This window comes from Brachypodium distachyon, chromosome 4 (genome assembly GCF_000005505.3).
Source record: "Brachypodium distachyon strain Bd21 chromosome 4, Brachypodium_distachyon_v3.0, whole genome shotgun sequence".
In the NCBI taxonomy this organism is placed as follows: Eukaryota; Viridiplantae; Streptophyta; class Magnoliopsida; order Poales; family Poaceae; genus Brachypodium; species Brachypodium distachyon.
The window spans coordinates 17,072,282-17,095,333 of NC_016134.3; the positions used below are offsets into that span (position 1 = coordinate 17,072,282).

General features: G+C 45.0%; 3 protein-coding genes across 6 annotated transcripts; 1 reads left to right on the top strand and 2 right to left on the bottom strand.

The window, feature by feature from the left end:
- Window positions 1-2,660: 2,660 nt before the first annotated feature.
- On the top strand, window positions 2,661-6,397 carry LOC100837518 (phosphoserine phosphatase, chloroplastic). 2 transcript variants are annotated; one of them, XM_010239336.3, is made up of 8 exons: window positions 2,661-2,819; window positions 3,466-3,700; window positions 3,809-3,941; window positions 4,034-4,141; window positions 4,689-4,782; window positions 5,161-5,310; window positions 5,401-5,454; window positions 6,072-6,197. In XM_010239336.3, the coding sequence occupies exons 2-8, from the start codon at window positions 3,472-3,474 to the stop codon at window positions 6,195-6,197; spliced, it is 894 nt and encodes a 297-aa protein (XP_010237638.1). In that variant the 5' UTR covers window positions 2,661-2,819; window positions 3,466-3,471. The 2 variants fall into 2 exon arrangements, with proteins under 2 accessions (XP_010237638.1, XP_003577451.1); XM_003577403.4 differs by having other exon boundaries at window positions 2,689-2,819; window positions 3,462-3,700; window positions 6,072-6,397.
- LOC100823088 (pentatricopeptide repeat-containing protein At4g14850) lies at window positions 6,378-12,154 on the bottom strand. Of its 3 annotated transcripts, none has more exons than XM_024454843.1 (3): window positions 10,533-12,154; window positions 8,403-8,938; window positions 6,378-7,643 (listed from the first exon to the last, which is right to left on the bottom strand). In XM_024454843.1, the coding sequence occupies exons 1-2, from the start codon at window positions 12,134-12,136 to the stop codon at window positions 8,473-8,475; spliced, it is 2,070 nt and encodes a 689-aa protein (XP_024310611.1). In that variant the 5' UTR covers window positions 12,137-12,154; the 3' UTR covers window positions 6,378-7,643; window positions 8,403-8,472. The 3 variants fall into 3 exon arrangements, with proteins under 3 accessions (XP_024310611.1, XP_024310612.1, XP_003575959.1); XM_024454844.1 differs by having other exon boundaries at window positions 6,378-7,655; XM_003575911.4 differs by having other exon boundaries at window positions 7,190-8,232.
- Window positions 12,155-15,154: 3,000 nt separating this feature from the next.
- On the bottom strand, window positions 15,155-20,124 carry LOC100837824 (long chain acyl-CoA synthetase 2). Its single transcript, XM_003577404.4, has 19 exons — window positions 19,834-20,124; window positions 19,619-19,682; window positions 19,443-19,532; window positions 19,273-19,329; window positions 19,122-19,170; window positions 18,737-18,813; window positions 18,430-18,469; window positions 18,244-18,338; window positions 17,952-18,116; window positions 17,580-17,690; window positions 17,407-17,494; window positions 17,257-17,323; window positions 17,094-17,169; window positions 16,889-17,006; window positions 16,452-16,697; window positions 16,174-16,313; window positions 15,892-16,074; window positions 15,643-15,762; window positions 15,155-15,506 (listed from the first exon to the last, which is right to left on the bottom strand). The coding sequence occupies exons 1-19, from the start codon at window positions 19,983-19,985 to the stop codon at window positions 15,456-15,458; spliced, it is 1,989 nt and encodes a 662-aa protein (XP_003577452.1). The 5' UTR covers window positions 19,986-20,124; the 3' UTR covers window positions 15,155-15,455.
- Between the last annotated feature and the right edge of the window lie 2,928 nt (window positions 20,125-23,052).

Here is a 23,052-nt window from a genome sequence, read left to right on the forward strand (position 1 = left end):
CATTAGGTACTTTAAACCATGGCATTGGCGCCTAATCCAGGGGGCCAATGGGCTAATTAAACATGGTCCATACTTTGGGCAGACACACTTCTCCAAAGCATCACAAATGTATGATAAACTATGGCCAACGTCCTGCATTGGTGCTTCAGATATTGTCTTCGTTGCAGACAAGAGAACACCATTCGCAGGGTGGGGCCAGGGTGGTCTTCTGAAGCCAAGACGTTTATATACATGGTCTCTTGGTCAAATGTTCATTCCAGCAGCAAATTCCGTAGCTTTTCCCACTGCTCATTCCATCCGAGTTGACCTGAATCACACTTTGTCTCTGCAATCTTCCAAGATCCTCTGAACAAAGATAGCAGATGAAGATTTCATCGCCACTGGTCGCAGCTGCCATGGTTCTGCTCCTGACGGTGGCAACAGTCCAGGGCATCAGGCTGGATGCAGAGATTCATGCAGCACTCAGCAACCAGGAGCTCAATGTAAGTGATTACGGCTAGCATTTGGCATTTATTTGGGTGTTTCTGTGTGCACATTGCGGCAAAAGGTTCTAACCGGTTGTGCGTTCTTCAGTTACAGAGATCCGGGGACGAAGGAGCGGTGAGTTCGCTGGATGCCGTTTCCGAAGAGAAAGAAAGAGCGAGGCACCGGGAGCCTGAGAATGACATCCATGTGGACTACTATGGCCCTAGGGGCCATATCCCTAGCCACAACTGAACAGATCTCTTCCTGCATTTTTTTCTTCTTCTTCTTTCATTCTTTTCTCCCTTGGATGAACATGATCACTTACTGATCGACCAATGAGGCAGGCGGCGGCTGCTGCTATTGCTGTGGCAAGACCCATGGTGATGTAATTCATTCATTTATTTTCCTCTGTTGAAGAGGGGAAGAAACACATCAGCTGATGTACTAATTAAACTGATGACAGATTTTCAATAGAGGAACTGTAACACTCTGTTGATTGGTACGATTCGCGCTGCAGACTTTGAATAATTTCACCTGTTCGTGGTACCAAAAAAATTTCAACAGTTCGGTCTTCAGAACAAACTAAGCCCCGTATCGAGCCGAGAGGACGTGCTCCCTGGATCCATTTTGCTGCCTCCACCAGTTGTGACTTGTGAGTGTACATGCATCGCACGCATTTGAAAGGCAAAACAATACTTCTGCCGTTTCATAATGATTTTCACGGGTTTGAACTAGCTCTAGTTTAAAACCATGTCAATCTTTACGAAACAGAGGTAGCAATAATCAAAACCACCGCAGAAATACTCTGATCAACAGAGGATTGGCGTCCTCAGCGCGGCCATGCATGGTTTGCGTCCTGCCTGGCTGCCTCCTGGTATCCTGTATCCACGGACAGAGGATTGAGGAGGGTGTCTCGGGCACGGATGGTTCAAATCTGCTTCATGGGCTGGTAGTTTTTTTCAGAACAGGTGGGCTCATTGTTAGAACACAGGCCCGAATGCTGGCCTTCTGGGGATGTGGGCCGCCCAGCAGCAACTCGATATCTTTTTTCACTAAGGTCAGCCCTTTCAATTCCTCTAAAAAAAAGGTCAACCCTCTCAAAAGTTTCCTCGTCGTGGTGTTCTCTTCCCGTTATAGCTACCCGTCGGTTGATGTTGTCACAATGGTGTCCTCATTGTGGCTGTCGTAGGCCCGCAATGCCAATGCCCTACTCCTGCCTAGTTTCTTCTTCACCGGTAGAGGTGTACCCGGCGATAGTGAGCGCCAGCCAGCACCATCACGTCCACTCCCACGTCGACGATCGTCTCGTGCGCCCTTTGTCAATTTGTTTCCTTCCGGCAGTGTAACAGAGGAGACAAGGATCCGATGCTGTAACAGAGGATCACAACCGAAGGTGGTTTTTGGAACAAATCACCCCTGCCGCCTCTTCCTAGCGCCTCAAGGACCGTGGGTTCGAGACCTATTTGTTCCCGGGGGTTGAACGGAAACATCCACAACGCGAAAATTGCAAAAAGGACCCCACCGAGCCATGCCAACTGCGCTTGTGGCCTAGTTATGCCCGAAAATGTAAATTTGGACTAAAATGTACCAACGTGCCAAATCTAAGGCTGCGGTTTTCAAATTCGCTAGTTTATGAATGAAACTGAACATCACTGCCAAATTTAAAGTCCACTGATGTAATTTCCTCGAATTTGTTAAGTCTTAAGTCATGATTTACATCTCGTTGTGATCGCATGCCAAGTCTATTGGGCTCTTGGCAATGGAGCATGCCATTCAAACTAGGGATGCAAATGGGTGTCCCACGTATTCGCCGTTTTTAGGCCAACCTCTAAATTTTAAGCTTTTGTTTTTGAACTAGTAAGTTCCTCATAGCCTAGAACGACATCTCGCTTGCACCTCTAATCCAAACATCACTAAATGACATCATCAAGGCTTCAACTTCAATTGGAACGGGTGGAGAGCTAAGCTGACTACTCCCAGGTTTTGTCTCTTTAGAGCTTGTTGGTAAACATGAGGTTTGGTGAGGGTCGAAAGAAATTAAAGGAGAATTGGAATACAGTCTCTGTCATTCTCTCCGTCCAGGAGAGCTGTACCAAACGAGGGCTTTGGGTAACAAGAGCCAGTCAGCAGGTCCACCTGTCATTGACTGCCAAGTGCCAACATAGCTCCGGAACGTGGTAGGTAAAGGAAGAGATCTCGTAAAGGAATGCTGCTACTACTCCCGCTAGCGCATCCCGTCACCAACCCATTCGGGCAGGAGGAGATTTTTGGAGCAGATCCTTCGTATTTGGTACACAGGCCTCCTGGGCGCGCCAGTCGACAGGACAAAGAGAATATTCTTCTGTTCTTCAAGCGTGAGTCCCCGAATCCCGACCCGATCTTCTGTTCCTCGCTAGATTTCGTCTCATGCCGCCGCCTTCTCCCTGGATTCCGTCCGCCATGGGCGTGCCGTGCGGACCCATCCTCTGGGCAGAGCGAGGCCGCCGTAGAACATCTGCCCTGCCCTGCCCTGCCGCCGTCGGAGGTCGCGTACCGTTCATCTGGTCCGGCGGTGAGCGAGGCGGGCTGCGGCGGAGTGGCATAGCTGCAGAGCGTGAGGCGGGCGGCTTGGGCGCCGTGGAGGGTGGGGACGGCGGGCTCGGTGTCAGTCAGGAGTCCTGACTCAGGACAGGAGTCATCGCTCCGGTCTGGGGAGAGAAGATATGTATTGCAGGCCGTAAATGCTTTGCTTGTTTCCCATATAGAGTAGATGTCTTCGTGATCGACGTGCCCAAGCTTAGTCCAGCGTGATCTTTGCCACTCTGTGCCGCGTGATGGAAATTGCCCACAAGGTGTTTGACGGTTTGCATCAATGAGCTCGAGCAGGCCTGGTGGACTGGGGTCTGGGGCCATGTCCTTGTGCAACGAATGTTGTCTTCTGACTGAATTGCCTAGATTAAAGCAGGGCCTTTGGTGATCGTGTTTCTAGTGATTTGGTGTTTCCTTTTGATGTGCAGGCAGTCGTGTATGGGTATGGCGGGTCTGATCAACACACGCACCAGCCTGAGACATCCTTTTTCTGTTCCTCGGCTATTTTCAAATCAGTCATCGCAGGCTTCACAGTTGGCAACAAGGGCTATAAACCCATTGTTCCCTTGTGCCAAACTCTCTAAAGCTGGTGCTGTGGTGATGGCAGCGATGGAGGTCTCCAAGGCGCCCTCCTCTTTAGATTTAGCCAACCGCCAGCCTTCCAAAGGTTAGCATTAGTTACTGAGAAGTGCTTCAATCGGTTAATCCATGTGCCTCTGAAAGATGCAGTGTTGAAAAGGTTAGTTTATGCAATGATTTGCCTCCTTATTTCCAGATGTTCTTGAGATATGGCGCAATGCTGACGCGGTCTGCTTTGATGTGGATAGCACTGTATGTTTGGATGAGGGTATCGATGAACTTGCTGATTTCTGCGGGGCTGGGCAGGCGGTTGCTGAGTGGACGGCAAAGTATTTTGTTATTCTATTATATTTTGCAGGAGGATGTTTGGGTTTAGGCTATGGTTCCATCAGAAGAACTAATCTTAGCCCAATGTTCTCAGGGCAATGACGGGGACCGTTCCATTTGAAGAGGCTCTAACTGCCCGGATGTCTTTAATCAAGCCATCCCTTTCCCAAGTTGAGGACTGTTTGGAGAAGAGGCCGCCCAGGTAACCTCACCCAAGGCATGACTTCAAGTTAATTCGGCATGTTAGTCACTATTTTGCTGTATTATCTTGCGTTCCTATAATGAACCTTTTCAGATTCTGTACTCCTTTTATTTGCATTTTGGAATGACTAGATATGTTCCACTGGATATACAGGCTGTGCTTAAGAACTGTAACTGATTTAGTTACGTTCTCATATTGTGCCATATGGAAAACGGTGTAACAACCTTGTGTGCATAATCATTTTGGTAACACAAGCAAAACACCACTTCAGGACTATACCAACATACCTGGTTATACCATTTCAGTCTTCAGTGTTACTTCCCCTGCAACCACAACATAATCCTTTTTAACTTACTCACCTTGTGTCTTATGTAGAAATATCCTAACTTGTAAGATCTCTTACTGCAGAACAAAGGCAAGATAGTAATCACTAATCATTTTTTAGCACTGTAAAATCGGAGTATTTGATTTTCATGTTAGATATACATTATGTTTGTTTTCTTCGTTTATTCATGTGTTAACCAAAAGCAACACTTGTTTTCTGCAGGATTTCTCCTGGGATCGCTGATTTGATTAAGAAATTAAAAGCTAATAACACTGAAGTATTCCTTGTGTCAGGAGGTTTCCGGCAAATGATTAAGGTACACCTTTTCACTCAAAGGTTGTGCACTTATGGTACTTCTGGAATTCCAGAATATGGTAATTTTGCCTATCTTTTAGATATTCTTCGAAATTTCGTGCTTGTTATATTGGGATGCCGCACCAAGCTTTTATTTGTAGATACATATAACGAGAGTGCTACAATTTCAATCTACATTAGTTTTCCGAACAGGCGAACAGTAAATAAGGATATGCTTCTTTTTGTCAATTTATAAACTATAACTTTTTTTCTTCACTTGATACATTGGTGAATATTATGTGCCACTGACTTTTCACATACATGAATTATCCCCGAATGGTTCTAGTTTGCTATTTGATATAGCATAAAGCATCCCTCAATTTCTATTTCTTGTTTCCAGCCTGTGGCATTTGAGCTTGGTATTCCTACTGAAAACATCATTGCGAACCAACTGCTATTTGGAACCTCTGGAGAGTATGTTGGATTTGATCCTGCAGAGCCCACTTCTCGAAGTGGGGGTAAAGCACAAGCAGTGCAACAAATAAAACAGGTCTACATTATAGTTTATCTGTGACTTCTGGTATTACATTTTGTTTTTTGAATTTCGAGCTGTGTTAGCGACTCTCTTCTGTGTGTTCAGGACCGTGGTTACAAGACACTCGTTATGATTGGAGATGGTGCAACTGATCTTGAGGTATATCTTTGGATAATTCCTGTGAATCTTCTCTTGACAATAGAGATACAATATACATGTTTATTTATGTATGGCAGCTTTCGATACAAATTCATTTCTCTGATGCTATGGTCAAAGATGGGAGTGTTCAAGTGGCCAATTGTTATAGCTTGATTTGTTGAGCAATACCTCGTGTTGCTGCACGTTATTCTCTTCATGTAATGTGAGATAGAAATAACAGGAGTGAGCTTCTGCAATAAATTGCGGCTGCAAGAAGGGCTGCAAGTGAACTAGTTCCTCGGCTTGGTAACTAGGAGTAGGAAAATTTTCTGTTTCTTATGACATTTTACTTTCAGCTATAGCTTTTGCTTTACCATGCTGTTGAAATGAATGGTTTAAAGACTTCCATGAAAATGGCATTGGCTTCTCAAGGATATGTCAAACAGAAGTTGGTTTATTGACACATGGCCTTTCATTTTTGTCAACAAGTAAAGAATCGTTTTGGGAAAATTGCACAGCACAGTTAACCTATGTCGAGTGCTATTAATTTATATACCCAAGGCCATAGGGGAGTAATCTGTAAAGATGAGTAATAAACAAAGACTTCTATATCTTAATTTATACTTCTGTCTTTACAGGCTCGGCAGCCTGGCGCAGCGGACTTGTTCATCTGTTATGCTGGTGTCCAGATGAGAGAAGCTGTTGCAGCCAAAGCCGACTGGGCTGTCTTTGAATTCCAAGATCTAATTGCTGAATTGCCATAGTTTAATTCCTCAAAGCAGTTGTGAATCTTGCACTGTTCACACCGTGACAGAAATTGTATCTGGCTTTTCAAAGTTGTATTTAGCTGCCTTACTTAGGTACTTCATATTTCAGTCATTCCTGGACCTCTTTGTCACGATATGGTGCTGGCAACTGTAGAGAAACCTGACATGTGATGGTTGTTTTGTTTTTCTTCCTGCTCTGAAACCTGTCAGTTGTGACTTGATTTTTAAAAGCTGTCCTTTTAAAACAAAATGATTATGTGCAGTATTATTTAAATTTGATGGTGATGATTTCATATATAAAAAACAAAGAGCCTATGGGGAAGGAGCCCTCGAGACATCACAGGAAAAACTCAGAAGATAAATGATACTCCAAGTAATATTTTACTTGGACTATAAAATATAGGGTGTCTAATAAAATTCCGTACACTACATGTCCACAGCCAACTCCAAGTAAAATCTAGTTAGTATTAAACATAGATGGACAATCCAAGTTGCCAGCAGTCCATCCAAACATCATAAACATACATGACAACCAAGGTATCTTCCATCCAATCACCATAACACTAAAGCAATAGTGGTTTCACTCCAAGAGCCCATTAAAACGATTTTTTTGTTTGACGAATTCATACAAGCTCATCAATACTAGAACAATAGTGGTTTAACTCCAAGACATGCTTGGTATATCGATAGCCACCCTTATGTGAGGACTAGCTCGCAGCAGTACATAAGGGTAAAACATCAGACAACATCACAAATCTGTAATAGCTACAGAAGCATCTAATGTACATAATCATTAGTTGTATTGCAGTATGATCTTAATTCAGTTTGATTACATATTCCAACAGATTCAGCCTTTTCTATATAGATGTAGAAGGATCTTCAAAGAAGAGCTCAACATGGTATTCCATAGGGCCAAGAGAAAGAAATACCATGCATTCCGGGATGGATTGGCAACTTTAGATAGAATTTTCTTTTTACTCTTTCGTAACTTACACTGTATATATTCATTTTAATAAAATGCAGTAGGTCAATTGACCTCCTGCTTACCCTAAAAAAAATTTCAGTTTGACACAAAAAAGGATCATTAACTCAGTGAAATAACTAACCATTGTAGTAGCACAGGCTATTGAGGCCCTTGTGCATATTACCTTGCTTTGAAACTTGTCTTTTGTACCACTTATCTCTACTTCGCCATCTTCATTTTGTTCACCATCTTTTCAAATACTCATTTCTTCTTATGAGTATAGGCACAGCACATCCACTGGAACTGATAGCTGACAGAGCTTTGATTTGATCTGCACAGCAGGATCAGTAGAACCACCATTGTTGACTCCCCACCAGCACCGCCACCAACCACCTGTAGTGGGTTAGTGGTCATGGTCCGTCAGAACAGACGACCCTCATGTTCATCACCGTGGCTGCTGGTATGGTGGTGTCGGTGGCCTGAAATTGGGACTTTGGAACATTGATACGCTACGATCATAGCTCATAAGAGAGACATGTACAGATTAGGATACATATTAAGAGTATCAGGAGCTGATTGAAATAGAAATTAATCCTGTGGAGCATGCTGTGTGCAAACATGTAATAGCAAAGGGCAATTTTGTTATACTTGCAAATATTTTAGACTTTATCATGCATAAATTGAGTGTTCTGTTTGCACATATGAGATGCCTATATCCAGGTGCATGTAGAAAAAGCTTATCAGAACAGATAAGAATCATTTATCTTTCTGATTTCATGTTCATGTATCGATCAAATCTTTCTCATATTACTTAAGCAATTAATTTCTACATCTCCATTTTTTAATGCATTGTGTATAGAAATGATCAACTTTATAGTAGTAGATTACAAAGTTTTTTTGCAGCAGGTTATAACTCTGTTCTAGGCAACACTAATATATACACACCAAAAAGACACTAGTAACAAGTGAGCCTAGTTCTTGCCAAGAAAGAAAAATAGCATATGCCTCTACAGTGCAATTTAACAAGACGGCAACATTCTGGACTTTCTTCAGAAGAATATGTAGCATCTGGAACAAAGGAGAAACAAAAATCAAGGTGCAAATTAAATCCTTGAAAGTTCAAACTAAGGGTTTCAAAGTAATATAACATTAGTGACAGAAGCTAGATAAAACTTTGTGCTTCTGGGTAGATAATTACAACATGGCGTAACAATTACACAGGAACTAATGTTGCATACCTTTTCCTTCTATCTTTGTAGAAGTGATTCTAGAGATGCCAAAAGAATGAGTATCACATAGATATAACTTTCACCAGTAATCCTTGCATGAACACTCAAATTGTTTGAAGTAATGAAACCTATTATTGTCCCTCACAATTATCTCCCTACCAACAATACCAGATACGAACTTGAAAGCTCGATGACAATCCACGCATATTCTCAAGTTCTTTGTGATCCTTATAGGTACACTAGGAGGTATATGAATGAGTCCAAAAGCCAGAGCAAGCTTCTCACTGTGTTGAAAAACCTCCGTTTCTTTCTCTTCTTCCTCGACATCATAAAGTGAATACTGTGTGTCTGGCATGTACCCAGACGCCTGCATTTGTTTTTTGAGCTTGGCCAATAATGCCTGGATCTCACTATTCCTGTCATGTTTGGTGTCCTTGGCATAGAAAACATGAACAACATTTTTCCAAGTGATCCAGCTGCACCCTGGCTCTTTCTTGATTCCGACATTCTTCATCTCCTTCCTTACATCTGTTGCTTCTGCCCACCTGGACAAGTTGAGACATTACACAAGGTCAACATATAAATTGTTCGGTAGTGTGACTGGTTGGAAGGCCAAGTTCCAAAACATGGCACAATGTGGCAGATATTTCATCAAATGTCTAATAAAATATTGACATACATTGTTTTGTTATTTCTGCAACATAGTACTTCACTAGTCTAACATGTGAGTCGTGACAATTGCAGATGCATGGGATTACAATGAGCTTCACCATTCACTTTAATGATAAGACTTATAGCATGTGACTTGAGTTGCCTCAAACTGTGAGAAGTATAACCATCTTTGATGCAGAAGATAATCATGTATGGTTGTACCACTCTAGGATATGCTATAAATCCTTTATAGAATAGCTAATTACAGTGGTCTAGTTCCTGCTAATTCTCCTGATGTGTGGCAGCTGACAATACCTCCTAGGATTAAAACTTCCGTTTTGGCTCCTTGCCAATAATAGGTTATGAAGGAGGAATAAAGTCAGTAAACACAGGCCTGTTAATTATGTGGCTCCTTCTTATTCTGCAGTTAAACTGAAACTAGTCCATACTCATTCTTTGATTGTATGATTGCTAAACTTATCGGCTTAATTGCTGAAATGTTCTCTATTTACTATGCTGGCTTTCATTGCTGAAATGATCGCTATTACTGAGGAAGGTACCTCTCAAAGTATTTCTTGTTGGTGGGGAACTGGGAAATCTAATAAAGTGCTGCATGTTTCTGCTCTGCAGCTTTATAGAATTTGCGGAAAGACGTATTTTTTCAGGAGAGACGTGAGCAGGGATGAAGGGGATTGGTCCAAGATGATTGGCGTGTCGACTGAGTGGAAGGGTCTATGCACAGGTTCTCAGCCATGCCTGTTGGACAGATTTTGTGCTGTTGGAAAGTATGGGATAAGAATTGCTGCGCATAGCTTGGACAATGTGATGATGGAGAAGCTAGCACTACAATCTAGAGGCGACAATTTACAGAAGTTGAACTAGAAAGATTCTCTGCAGAAGTTATCCCTGAAAGTCCATCTACTGAAGAAACCATCTGGAACAGGACCTATGCAAGCCTGAAGATCATCAGGATCGTTAGTTTGTCCCTTGGGGGAGATTGCGTCCTGAGTTTTGACCCTGTATTTATCATAAGACAAAACCACCTTACTTTTGTTGTTCTGATAGGACATGTAGACTACTCCCTTGTGAACTGTACTCTGAAGTCTAAAGTTCGTTTCATCAAATGAATGGAACCAGGGGCTTTGCCCCTGTTTTAGTGAAAAAAAACACAACTCTACAGTTCAGCCTTTGTTTAATTTACTCTTGCATGTGAGCAGTTGAGGATATCTAGAACCAGAAAGCTTAAGAACATTCCACAAACATAATAGACCAATAGATTATAACATATACTTAAATAGTTATGTTAACCTTAGTGCCATGAGAATACGTGCAATTTACTGACAAACTCCACAAAGATATGTTGGGAGCACCCATTTTGTATAGTACATTTAGAGATGGGCTGAACTCTTTTGGGAATATTTCTCAAAGCATTCCTATCACCACAAACTCCTAAGTGAGGGAAAACATGAGTAAGGTAGTTATTTTTACCTGCCAGCTGATGCAAGCATATTTGAGAGCAGCACGTGATTGCCGGAGTCCTGAGGGTCAAGTTCAAACAACTTCTCAGAGGCAATCCTTCCCAACTCTGTCTTCCCATGCATCTTGCATGCCCCAAGTAGTGCTCCCCAGACAGAAATGGAAGGCCTCATTGGCATCCTCTGTATAATCTCATAGGCTCGCTCTTCCATTCCTGCACGCCCAAGCAAGTCAACCACACAAGCATAGTGCTCAGTCCGTGGTTCAACCCCAAACCTCTCCCTCATTGTATCAAACAACTCATACCCGTCCTTCGTCAAACCTCCTCTACTGCATGCTGTGATCACGTTTACAAGTGTGATGTGATTAGGTGATGTCCCTCCGCTCCTTATCATAGCATCAAACACTGCAAGTGCATTCTGAGCATCACCAATGTGAGCATACCCTCCAATCATTGCGTTCCATGTGACAAGATTCCGTTCTGGCATATCTAAAAAGACTTGTTCAGCATCTTCAACGCCCCCGCACTTCCCGTACATGTCGACCAACGCACTTGCAACAAAAATGTTTGCATCAATGCAAGAGCGTACAGCAACTGCATGAAGAGCACGCCCAAAATTAAGGCCTAGCAGGCCAGCGCATGTAGTGAGAACGCTAGAGACCATGAAGTCAGTTGGCTCTTCCCCAGTGTTCCTTGCACCCATGTACACTGCCAAAGCATCCTCCTCTGCCCCGTGCTGTGCGTATGCAACAATCATAGAACACCATGACACGCTGTTCCTGACTCTCATCCCATCAAACACCGCCCTTGCCTTCCCTGCACATCGGCACTTTCCATAGAAATCAACCATTGCATTCGAGACTGAGACATCCATGTCAAACCCGCAAGTTACCACAAACCCATGGAATTGCTCTCCAAGCGAGAGGAACATCGCCCCGGCACATGCGTTGAAGAATGCACAGACCGAGACCACATTAGGCATCCCGCCAGCCTCTCGGAGCCCAAAGTACGCCTTGAACGTCTCGAGGGGCCGGCCGTCGATCACTGCGTTCGTCATCACTGCGTTCCACGCTATGACGTTTCTATTAGGCATTTCTTCGAACAGGCGGCGAGCCAACCCGAGGCAGCCTGTCTTGAAATACATGTCCATCGCGGCGCACGAGACAAAGGGGTCGCCGGGGAGGTAGCCGAACCTGAGGGCGAGCGCGTGTATCTGCGGGCCGACAGTGGAGCAGCGAGGCGGCGCGCACGCGGCGGCCTTGAAGGCGGAGGGGAAGGTGAAGTCGTTGGGGCGGAGGCCCACGCGGAGCATGGCGGCGAAGGCGGAGAGTGCGGCGAGCGGGCGCGCGTGCTGCGCCGCGCCGGAGATGAAGGCGGTGAAGGAGACCACCGTGGGGTTGGGGTCGGAGGCGAGCGCCGAGGCGGCGGCCGCCGGGAGGTCGAGCTTGGAGTAGAGGTTGACGAGGTGCGCGCAGATGAAGGGCGGGAGGCCCGGGGAGAGCAGCCTGAGGGCGCGCGCGTGCGCGGCGCGGCCGAGCCGCGGGGAGCGCGACGAGATCGCTGCCTCGAACGCCGCTCCCAGGAGCTGCGGGTCGGCCGCGGCGGCGGGGCGCATGGGGTGTTTGATTTGGGTTGAGATTTTGGCGCGCATCTCCGAGTTAGGAATTTGCCGGGTACATTTAAGAATGTTCACTTTTAAAAATTACTCGCAGATTTGAAAAACATACTGAACTGCAAGTTAGTTCAAATTAGTCCAAGTTACTGAATTTGACCCAACTATGCCACATTGGCTGTTGACATAGACAAGCGGGGTGTTATTTGCAATTATGCGTGTGACCGAACTTTGCACTTAACCCCCTGCCAATCTTAGCTCGTCTATATGTGGTCCAGCCCGCTATGTGGCTCGAAAAATTTGCACTAAAATCTTTATCTTCGTTTTTTCTCGACCATGGGGTCCATCTTTCTCCGGAGCAAGCTCAATTTCTAGCCTCAGCTTTTCGTCCATCTCAATCTCCAAATTGATAGCAACGTTCTCATTCAACGAATAAACTATCAAGGAAAACACCCAGAAAATGCACAAAAACAAGAGGCAAATGGGGAGACAAACTCAATGGAAAGGAGATCAGCAGGAGGGATGCAGTCTTACTTGGAAACTAGAACTGCTCTCCTGACGTCTCCCGTGGAAGAGATGCTCTATGTTCTCTCCAGACCAAGACATGATGGAGTCGCCTCCCTCACCGGTGAACCCGTTTCGTCCCGGCACCGACGAAGGGTTCGGCAACGACCACTCGAACAGCGATGAAGCCTTCGGCGGTGACGGCTTGGGCGACCAAAACTTCGGCGGTCGGCGCTTGCTTAAGGAGAAAGAGGAGGGGAAAGGTTGGGGAATTGGGGATTTACCCTCCCCTAGGGTTACGGGCTTAAGGTTTTGGTGGGATGGGCCATGGGTTGGGTACCAGGTGGTTAAATGCAAAATTGCAGAACCACAAAATAGCGAAAAGACCCCTCCCGTTCCGGCCAACTCCACGTCGGAAGACATCATGGCATAGTTTGGGCGAAATTAGGCAATTTTGGACTAATCTGAACATACTTGCCAAGTTCATGGATCCACTTTTCAAATCTGCGAGTTAATGTATGAAAGTGAACATCCTTGTCAAGTTAATGCACTCGTCATGCAATTTCCTCAATTTCCGGGCATGTTCCAAACCTGGGCTATCCACACAATTGGGGACGGGCCCTGGATTTCATTTAGCCTCTCAGACCAAACCTTCAAATAGTCAAAACCTCAAAATTAACAAGAAAAAAAAACAAACTCTACGCCCCGGCAGTCCGGGGCGTGGCTCAAACGATCTCCGTTCTCTAGCAATAGTGCTAGCGAAGACTTTCATGCATCAGACCGTTCACCCAAAAGTTCAAACTGATGGGGAAACTAGGGCAGTTCACTTATATTTCAATACACCCCTTCATGCATGGCTCTCGCAGGTCCAAAATGGACCGAAAATGTGTTGCAATTTGATTGTGCCAGCCAAGTCTCGAATTCAACACCTCTTGGTTCTGGTACCATTCAAAAATCGATGCAAATTCACCCAAAAACTCACAGTGTCATTTCTATTTCACGAGGATTTACTATCTTCTTTAAGCATGCAAGGGCGCGAGGCTCCTTATCATAGTCGGTCACAAGTTCATGACACCCCGCGAGTTCCAAATACCGAACTTGGATCTCCAAACGTACGGTCTGCTTGGTTTTAACCTAAGTGTACCTCACCAAAAAAAATTAGCTACTGCCAATAGTTTGGATAAAACATTGATTGCCCAAGATTTGGTTGCCCATGATTCAGTAAACGTGGGCAAGAAAAATGAACCGGAGTTGGTCATGACACATGAAGCATTGCTTCACAAAATTTAAAAAAAAAACCCAAAATTTTGATCATAACTAAAATTTTCGTTAGCTAGGGTTTGGAAGTGAACCAACGAAACGCACAATACCCGCCGATATAAGCGGACGCCGTCTCAATTTATGTCCGGCCGTCTCCTCCGCGGAATGCCCAAATATCTCGGATCTGATCCGATCGCTCGCCACGCCATCTCGTACGTCGTCGATCGACCAAACAACGAACCTCGCCGGCTTCCGTGCTAACAGTTCGATGCCGCGCGGCTGCGGGGGCGTCGTCGGCTTCAGGGGCGGCGGCTTCCTACGCGATCCGCGAGGCCGCAGCTCCGTCGGCGGCCCCGCGGGGGCGGGCGGCAGCGACCCCGCGGAGGACCTCACCGGGTCCGGGGGCCACTTGCTCGTCCGCATGATGAGCACTGCCGGCGGCGGCGGCACGTTCCGCGTGGGCGGCCGCAGGTGGCAGCTCGCGGTGCAGCGGATCGGCGGCGGCGGCCCGGCGGAGGGCTTCGTGTACGTCGGGCTCCGCCGCGTCGAGGACCCGGGCGCGTGCTGGCCGGCGAGCGTCCTCGAGGGCGCCGGGATGCCGGACTACGGCCGGATCGCGGAGCCCCTCTGCGAGCGCCTCTCGGAGTCGCGGGCCTGCGTCGAGGAGCTCGTCAGGAGGGGAGAGGGCGGGAAGTCGGCGCATCTCATTGCAGGAGGGCTCGGTGTGACGACAACGATGTCGCTCTACATGATGAGTTGAGAACATATACCTTGGATCAAGATACTGTACAGCATTGCTGGTTTTCTAGTAGTAGTATAATAGAAGAGTAAATTTGACCAGCTTCCAATTTGGAGTTTGTTGCAAAGTGAATTCGCCGTTTGAATTCAGATAAATTATCATGTTTGTCATTGAAAAAGTTTCGATTTCAGAACACTTCCGATCCTTGTATTTTGATTTTAATTTTTGTTTCAGCATTCTTTGTTGCTCAGACTCATACCATACACAGTGGCTAAACCTATACACAAGGTCAACTGATGGGTGTAGTTGTTAGTTTGGACAATGCTGCAAAATTTGAGTGGTAGATTTGTAAGACATAAATTCTGAACGGTATTTGAACATTTGGGTAAATTCTAAATGTTGGTATATATGGAATTCCTCTAGTTTTTATGCAGTTTGCAATTCCGCCATCTGAGACTTGGTGCAATAGCCTAGGGATGTCACCTCGTGGTCCACTATGTATGATCGACACATCAACATCTCAGCTTGACCAATCCATGGTCTATGGAATAGCCAGTATATGGGTGCCGTATATTGGTGTACATTACATCGAAAAGTAGAGGATCGGAACAAAGAACATGACTGAAATGCGCCCCAAGAAAACCAAAAGTACGCTGTACTAGTACAATTTAAACTATCACCATCTCCAGCCGTGACGAACTCAGTTGTTGTTGCCACGTCTCAACTATTAAACCTTGGCTTATTGATATGTACATGCTTCTTCCTGAAGAATCACTCACAAAGTTCATACCCACTTGATTTATGGTGTTTCACCATCATTCATGGTGCAGTTGCCATCTTGGCATCCTTGTAGAGCTGGTCGACGCGATCCTGCAGAAAAAAGAGAGGCTGTTTCTGTTAATAAAAACTACGCAGAGAATTTATATCTTAAAATAAACCAGAAGAACAATGTCAATCATGAAATTCATGCGCAGGATGAGTTATGTATTTATGTTCTCATTCTAACCTTGTAATATTTGAGAAGTTGGGGCCTCTTGAGCTTAAAAGTTGGCGTGATCAAGTCCTTCTCTATGCCGAATGGCACTGGCTCTAGGTGAACTGCTCTCAGCATCTCAAATCCTCTCAGCTGTATGGCACAGCATTGATCATGTTCTTGCGCTTACGAATTGTGTGCTTATCATGGAAGATGGGTACAGATTGACCATATATAGCTGGCTCAAATTTTTTTTTGTATCGAGAGTTCTAGACGACGTACCCCGAGTTTCTTGCCAGTTTTGTTCAGCTCATCCTGGATGTACCTCCTTGCCTTGGGATCATTGCACAACTCTGCAAAGTCACTTGTCTTATTGTTCAGTGCAGCCCAGTCCTCAATTGCCTGCTTCTCAGGGACAACCACAGCAACCAGGAAGGACTCAAAGCTGTTCCCATAGACCCAAACCTGATTCAAAGAGGAGCCTCTAGGTAAGTTGAATATGAGCAAAAGTATGGATCCAAGGACAGTAATCTTATCTATTATTTTCTGTTTCGGTTGTCATACCGATGTGACCAGTGGAGACTGCACGTATGCGCTTTCAAGGACCTCCACTGCTACATACTCCCCCTGGGACAGCTTGAAGATGTTCTTCTTTCTGTCGATGATCTTCATCGTGCCGTCTGGTTGCCATTCTCCAATATCACCTTAATACACAAGTTGGTTACAATTTTGTTACAATTCGTCTTCAAGTTAATATACTTTTTGACATAACTTTAATTTTTTAATGTAATTACGTTAATATACTGTTCAGGAAGCTTAGAAATGTAGGAAAATGGCTGCACCTGTATGGAACCAACCATCTGAGAACACTTCCTCAGTGAGGTCAGGACGCTTGTAGTACCCAGAAAACAAGGTGTGGCCCCTCAAGCAGATCTCACCCCGGGGCACATTGGAGAGCGCGTCATAACCCATTTCAGGAATGGACTCCAAGCGTGCCTGAATCGCTGTCACTGGAGGGCCAACCGTCCCGATCATTGAAAAGATGTTGGCGATTGACGTAAAGCATCCTGCACAACTCTCAGTGAGCCCTGCATAGCAACATGGCAGTTATAGACTTCTCATTTCTATCATTATCAGATTATTAGTATTGATTTGGGCACATGATTGCAAGGGATAACTCTTGGACTGAGTCGTGATCAGATAAACTAACGGTGATAAACGGCTAATATAGTTATGGACTATAGTGTGCAGGGAGTCATGAGAATTCTGAAAGTCTCACCATATCCTTGTGCGAGGGCGCAGCAGCCTGTAACTCGCATGAACTCTTCGATGTGTCTCGGTAAAGGTGCTGCTCCCGATAGCATGAGACGTATGCGGCCTCCAAGCCCTTCTTTTATCTTTGCAGTCAATGATAAGAAATTCAATGAGATGCTAATAAAGGCAACAAAAACACAAGAGAACAGAGAACTTAAATATTGACGTACTTTGCTGAAAACTATTTTGTCAAAAAATGGTGATGCTTCATGCTGTTTGAACCCTTTCCTTAGATTGGCAAGTTTGCTGATGACATTGACGGGTCAATTACGCTTGACGATAAAACATGAAAGGAATTAAAGAGTGGATGTTATAATTTGTAGTAGTACTTACTAGTTGTAGGCATACTGAAAAATCTGCTTGCCTATCAGCCCTCCAGACTGTATTTTCAGGTTAATACCTTCAGTTCACGGGGTCACAAAATTATGACTAGGAACAAAACGTTGTTGGAATTTTGAACAATTATTTAGGTTTGCATTACACCTGTGTATATACGATCATAAACGCGAGGAACGCCACAGAATATTGTTGGTTTCATCACTTGCACATCCTCCATCAGGTACCTAATGTCCTGTTAAGATAGTTTTACCTCTTAATTAGATGATCAAGGAACAGACAAGACCGAATTATTTCTCTTACAAGATATAGCTCCATACCCCTTGCCAGAAGCCAATAGAGGCCCCTTTAAAGATGCAGTAATTCTCAATTACTTGATCAAATATGTGGGCTAATGGAAGGTAGGAAAAATATGAATCATCTTCAGACACCTGCATATATATTAGGATTCAGGATATAAAATTATAATTAAACATGATATTATGAGGGAAACATCACGAGAATGTAGAGCTTTAAATCATTGACGAAGAAGCCAGATTAGTTTTTCACTGATAACTGATTGATGCATATTGTTTTATGAAAAAGTTATGAACTAAGAAACTTTTTTTACACACAGTGACAATGGTACCATACATGGCACAGGAAACCCCCATTTTGATGCATATAGTAAAAATGATTTAACTATTATTTACCACTTTGTCTGTCAATTCAAGGAGGTTTTCTGTGGTCATAACCCCGGCGATGATAGCCCTGTTTGTGATGATGACACCCTTTGGATCTCCTGTTGTTCCACTAGTATACATGATCGTACAAATGTCATCCTTTTGTTTCCTAGAAATATCTTGGGTTTCTGTTCCCTATAAAATAACATTATACAAGTCAGACAATCTATGATTTCTTAGATAAAGGTCACAGTTTACGATATTTGAATGGGGTAGTTATTTGAGGTTTAGAATAAGTAGCTTATTATGAAGTCAGACTAACCATAGTAGAAAATTCTTCCCAGGAAAAGCAAGATACTCTTAATTGTTCAACTTCCCTTTTCAGCTCATTTGTCACGTCTCCAAAACTAACAATGGCTAAGGAAACACATAAAGCGGGGAACAAATCATAATAATTCACATATAGGCATAAAATGGATGGTTTATGTCCAAACTCCAGTCAGCTTACCTTTGATGTGGGCTGTGCACTTTGGGAGTATGGCTAGTAGCTGAAAATAGCAATGCCGACTTGTTAGATATGTACACGAAAATGAGGTATAACAGTGATTTTCACAACTAGTTTCAAGCTCAGTAATATCAAATTTGCAGGCTCAGGGCCACCCTTTATCTGAGTTGCTTTTACTCAACTCTATAGAAACACATGTTGCATTTCTGGAGACATGCCAATCTTTTTATTGTGCAGAAGAAAGTAATATTTTATCGAGTTAAGGTAAATGCTCAGATTCGACAGAGTGAAGTTAAATGGTGTTGCTTACTGATTTTATCTTGCTCGCCTGCACAAAGGCTATGGAGATTTCAGCATGGTCCAAGATGAACTCAACTGCATTTGGTCCTGCATTGAGTTGCAACTTGTCCAGTCAATACTACACCGTGAGGTGCAGAGGAAAACATTGATAGAAATCCAGACATCAATCCATGGACTAATGCAAGTAATGATTGTTTTTAAGATATGTTTTTTCATTGATGTTGTTCTTTGCCACCTCGGACTTTTCAGACATCCATGGTAACTCAAACTGTTGTTCTTCTTAGAAATGTGTTTTTTTCTTGAACCTTTATGCATTCACAGTGGGATATAACAAATTCCTGGTTTGACATGCCTTTCTCAGTGAGTGTTTGTGGAGACAAGCATAAAGACTTTACCAAGGGTGTCGTACAGTGGGACATAACAAATTCCTTGGCTGCTGCAAGCCTGCAGAAATAACAATACAATCGAAGTGAAATCCCACATGAATTTATTCTACAAAAGATTCCTGAAATATATCTTTTTCATGAACACCAATTAGGAATTCACCTGCATGGCCATGACCCATTCTGGACAGTTTGATCCATATATGCCACAGTGACCCCCCTAACAGCAGATACCAACAGATATCTTCAGTAAACACTCATTCTGCCATACATTTCAAGATCCAATAGAAGAAACTCTCAACATATTCAGACAGATCAGCATCCTTTACTCACCGGCTTAACGCCGAAGCTTCTGATGGCTGCTCCAATCTTGATGACCTTCTGGTACACTTCCTCATACGTTTGCCACACATAGTCACCAGCCTAAATTCCAAACCAAAATTTGCATCCTCTGAAAATATCCACAAAATAATCATTCCGCCCATCACATATGAACTGCTCTGCTTTACCTTGCCATCTGAAACCTGACGCTGGCCGAGCATGCGGTTCTTGGGGTACTTCTTGACTGCCTCACTGCAAGAAGAGAAACAGAATGGGCAAAATGGAACAGAATTGTCTGAAATCTCAACAATTACAACGGCGGGGTCACTGGAAAACTTTGTGCAGTGTGATGGATGATTATGAATGCAGGGCCAAAGAGATCAGCATGTTGCCATGGACGGACCTGAAGAAGTCCCATGGGGACTGGATTTCCTTTGGGAGCGGCATGAGGCCGTCCTTGGCGTAGATGCTCCGGTAGACGGGTCCGGCCGATGGCCTGCCTCCACCGGCCGGCGTCGGCTCCCCAACCTTCACACTGTACATCTTCTCCTCCATCCTTCGTGACCTTGGTACTTGCTGCGAAAGTGAGAAAGCAGATCTTTTTGTGCTTGAGCTAGCTGAGATCGGATTGGAGCTGGAGTGAGTGAGTGAGCTCCCCGGTGAGATGCGAGGCAGTTAATGGTGGTGTCTGAAGGTTGGTAAGCAATTTAAAGCTTGTGTTGCTATTCTGGTACCCGTAGGTTTCCACATGTAGGTGTGGGTTTGGGCCAAGGCCATGGTGCTGCTCAGCCTCCAGAAACATTATGAGATTTTTACTACTCTGTATGACTGTATACTTTGTTTCTCTCAATTTGCACTGCCTCTGTCCTGGTCAGAGCCCAAGCCCACAAGCCCCCCCTGGCGCACGTCGTAAATCTGTCGTGCGAAAGATATCGTACGCCAAGCAGTGTTGGTCAGCTTATTCTCAAAAAAAAAAAAAACAGTGTTGGTCAGCCTAATGCCCTAATCTAACATTTTCGAACACTTTTAAGCGTCTTTTACAATCTGACAAACTCATGTTTCATCCTAATTTTACATAAGGACACGCATTAAATTTACCATGCTACACATAAAAGCTTGGAAATTTATGGGCTAGTATTTGATGGTTTTTACATGTGGAGGCTAGGAGGTGAGAATTGCAGCTTGGATTACAAGTGGATACAGGGAAATAAAGTTAGGTTACAGAGTTGTTCTTTGGTTTGTCTGTTCAGACAACGATGCATTTGGACTTTATATTAGATCAATATGATTGAAGCGTGATATAATATCAGATCGATATGCAAAATAATATTCATATCGCGCGCCCAATCGACTGAATCTTGGTTTTTACTGAATTTGTAGGTTGGTTTTATGTGATACCAAGTTAGTGGTACAAATTGGTCGATCAGTCGTCTTTTATTGTTTAGTTATAGCTGTGAAAATCTATTAGCGGTGGTGTATTTTTGAAGATATATCAGTTATGATTTAATTAAAAAGATGGTAAACTGATAGAAAATCTGGAATAATACAACAAATTTCTTATTTTCTCTATTAGGTCTTGGCGCGTCATATATAAATTGAAATTTTCAATCGGTATTGTTTTGGGAGTGAATTCATGACAGTTTTTTGGAAATTTCGGTGACATTTCATACTAGTCGATCGCACGGAGATTGCACACTGTATGTACGCCTTAGGGCCATTAATGCACCGAATACGCCCCCCCGGAAGATCTGGTCAGCTGGATCGGAAGGCGTAGACAAGTCAGACGCTGCACAGAACAGGTCCAGGACATGTTGGCCAGGAGTAATAATTGAGGAAATGGCGGCAATTGAGGGCGCTGCTTGGGAGGTGGAAAATGAGGCTCAACGACTTCCGGCAGCATTTACGCCTAGTACAGTTTAATGCCACGATCTTGATCCATCTGACAGACAAAATAATAGCAGTGCTCCAACGTACTAGCTCATCTCAACGTAATAGCAGTGCTCCAACGTAGCTCATCTTTCGAAGGAAGCTAGCTGCGAGGAAATTCTTGCTGCCATAGCGGCGTAGCTGACATCGTCTCGGGCATCTTCAACAACAAGCTGTTACTAATTTTTATTTTATGGTTTTTTTTTATTCACTTCTATTTTCTAATGAATCCACACGTCATCCTCCTTTTGTTCTTGGTTCCCGTGTAGATGCTGTTACTTCTGCAAGTAACAGGTACTATTTCTTTTTTTCTATCTCTCCACCACATATGACTAGTACCTGCTGCTTAGTGTCAACCATTGGAGATGTCCTCAGAGCAAGAGTAACGTGGGAAGTCTAGCAATGTAACAACCCTAGTTTTGTAAAATTAAATAAAGTGGCTTGTTGTGCATCATATACATCTCATGAGCATCATGTTTTCATTCCTTAAACCTGAAATTGAGGGGAATTTAAAACCTCGGTTTAAAACATTTGAAAGCAAAGCCACACTTGCAACTCAAGTTGAGTGTTCTTCAAAGGCTCTGGAATTTTATAGAAGCTTTGTTTCTCTGTTGCAAAGTTAGCTGCAAAGTTTCAGAATTGTTGAAGCAAGTTTGGGCGCTCAAACAATTTAAGGTTGTTTGAATTCAAAAGGGAAACAGAAAAAGAAAAAGAAAAGGGAACCCTCTCCTAACTCGGGCCCAGCCGGCCCAGTCTCTCCCTCCCCTTCTCTTTCTGTGCGCAGCCTAGTTCGGCCCAGCTAGCACCGCAGCCACTGACGGGTGGGACCCACCCGTCAGTGCTTTCTTCTCCAAGCAGTTGCGTGGCAGCCATGCCGTCGCCGGCGCCACCTCCTGCTTGCCGCCGTTTCGATTAGCCTTGCGACGCGCACGACCTAGCAATAGAGTCCCCAGCTCGCGCTTATCCCCTAGCCGTACCTCGCGCCGCGATCCGCGCTCTGCAGCTGCCACGGGCGCGCCGCCGCTTCATCTCGGCCGTCCGCCGCGCGAGCGATTCCAGTGGATGAAGTGTCCCATCCTCGAAGCCGCTTGCGCCTACAAGTTCCTCTTGCCGAGCTGCGTCTCCTAGCCCTCGCCAGTTTCCCCATCGCGCCCTCCTCGCACAGAACGCAACCGGCGTCCGCCGCCGCCCTCGCCGAGCACCGCCGTAGCCACCGCCCATCATCGACCTCGCAAGCATGTCAGGAAGATTCCGTGGACCCCGAGGTGCTGTCTGCAGTGAGATTGGCGTCGTCCTCCCCAACTCCGGCCGTCGCTCCGTCGCCGTCGCCCTTCCGCGCCTCCCCGAGCTTCGCCGACACGCCCACTAGCTTCGCGGTGAGCCACTGAGCGTTTTCCCCTTCGTCCCGTGTAGTTTAGTGCTCCGTAGCGTTGCCTAGGACGAGCGCCGCCCGCCGCCGCCGCTGTCCCTCGTCGCCGGCGATGCTCCAGTGAAGATTAGGTCAAGCCGCCGCCACGGTTGAGTCCGTGAAGTCGCGGGGATCGCGTAGCACCAAACCGCGCTCGAAACCGTGGCCCGTAGCCGTTTTCCGGCCGGTCTCTGGCGAGACCTAGCCGCGCCGCCGCGTTCTGATCGCCGCCGGCCGCCGCCGCCCACTGGGCCCGCTTGCCAGTGCTCGGGCCCGCTTGCCAGTGAA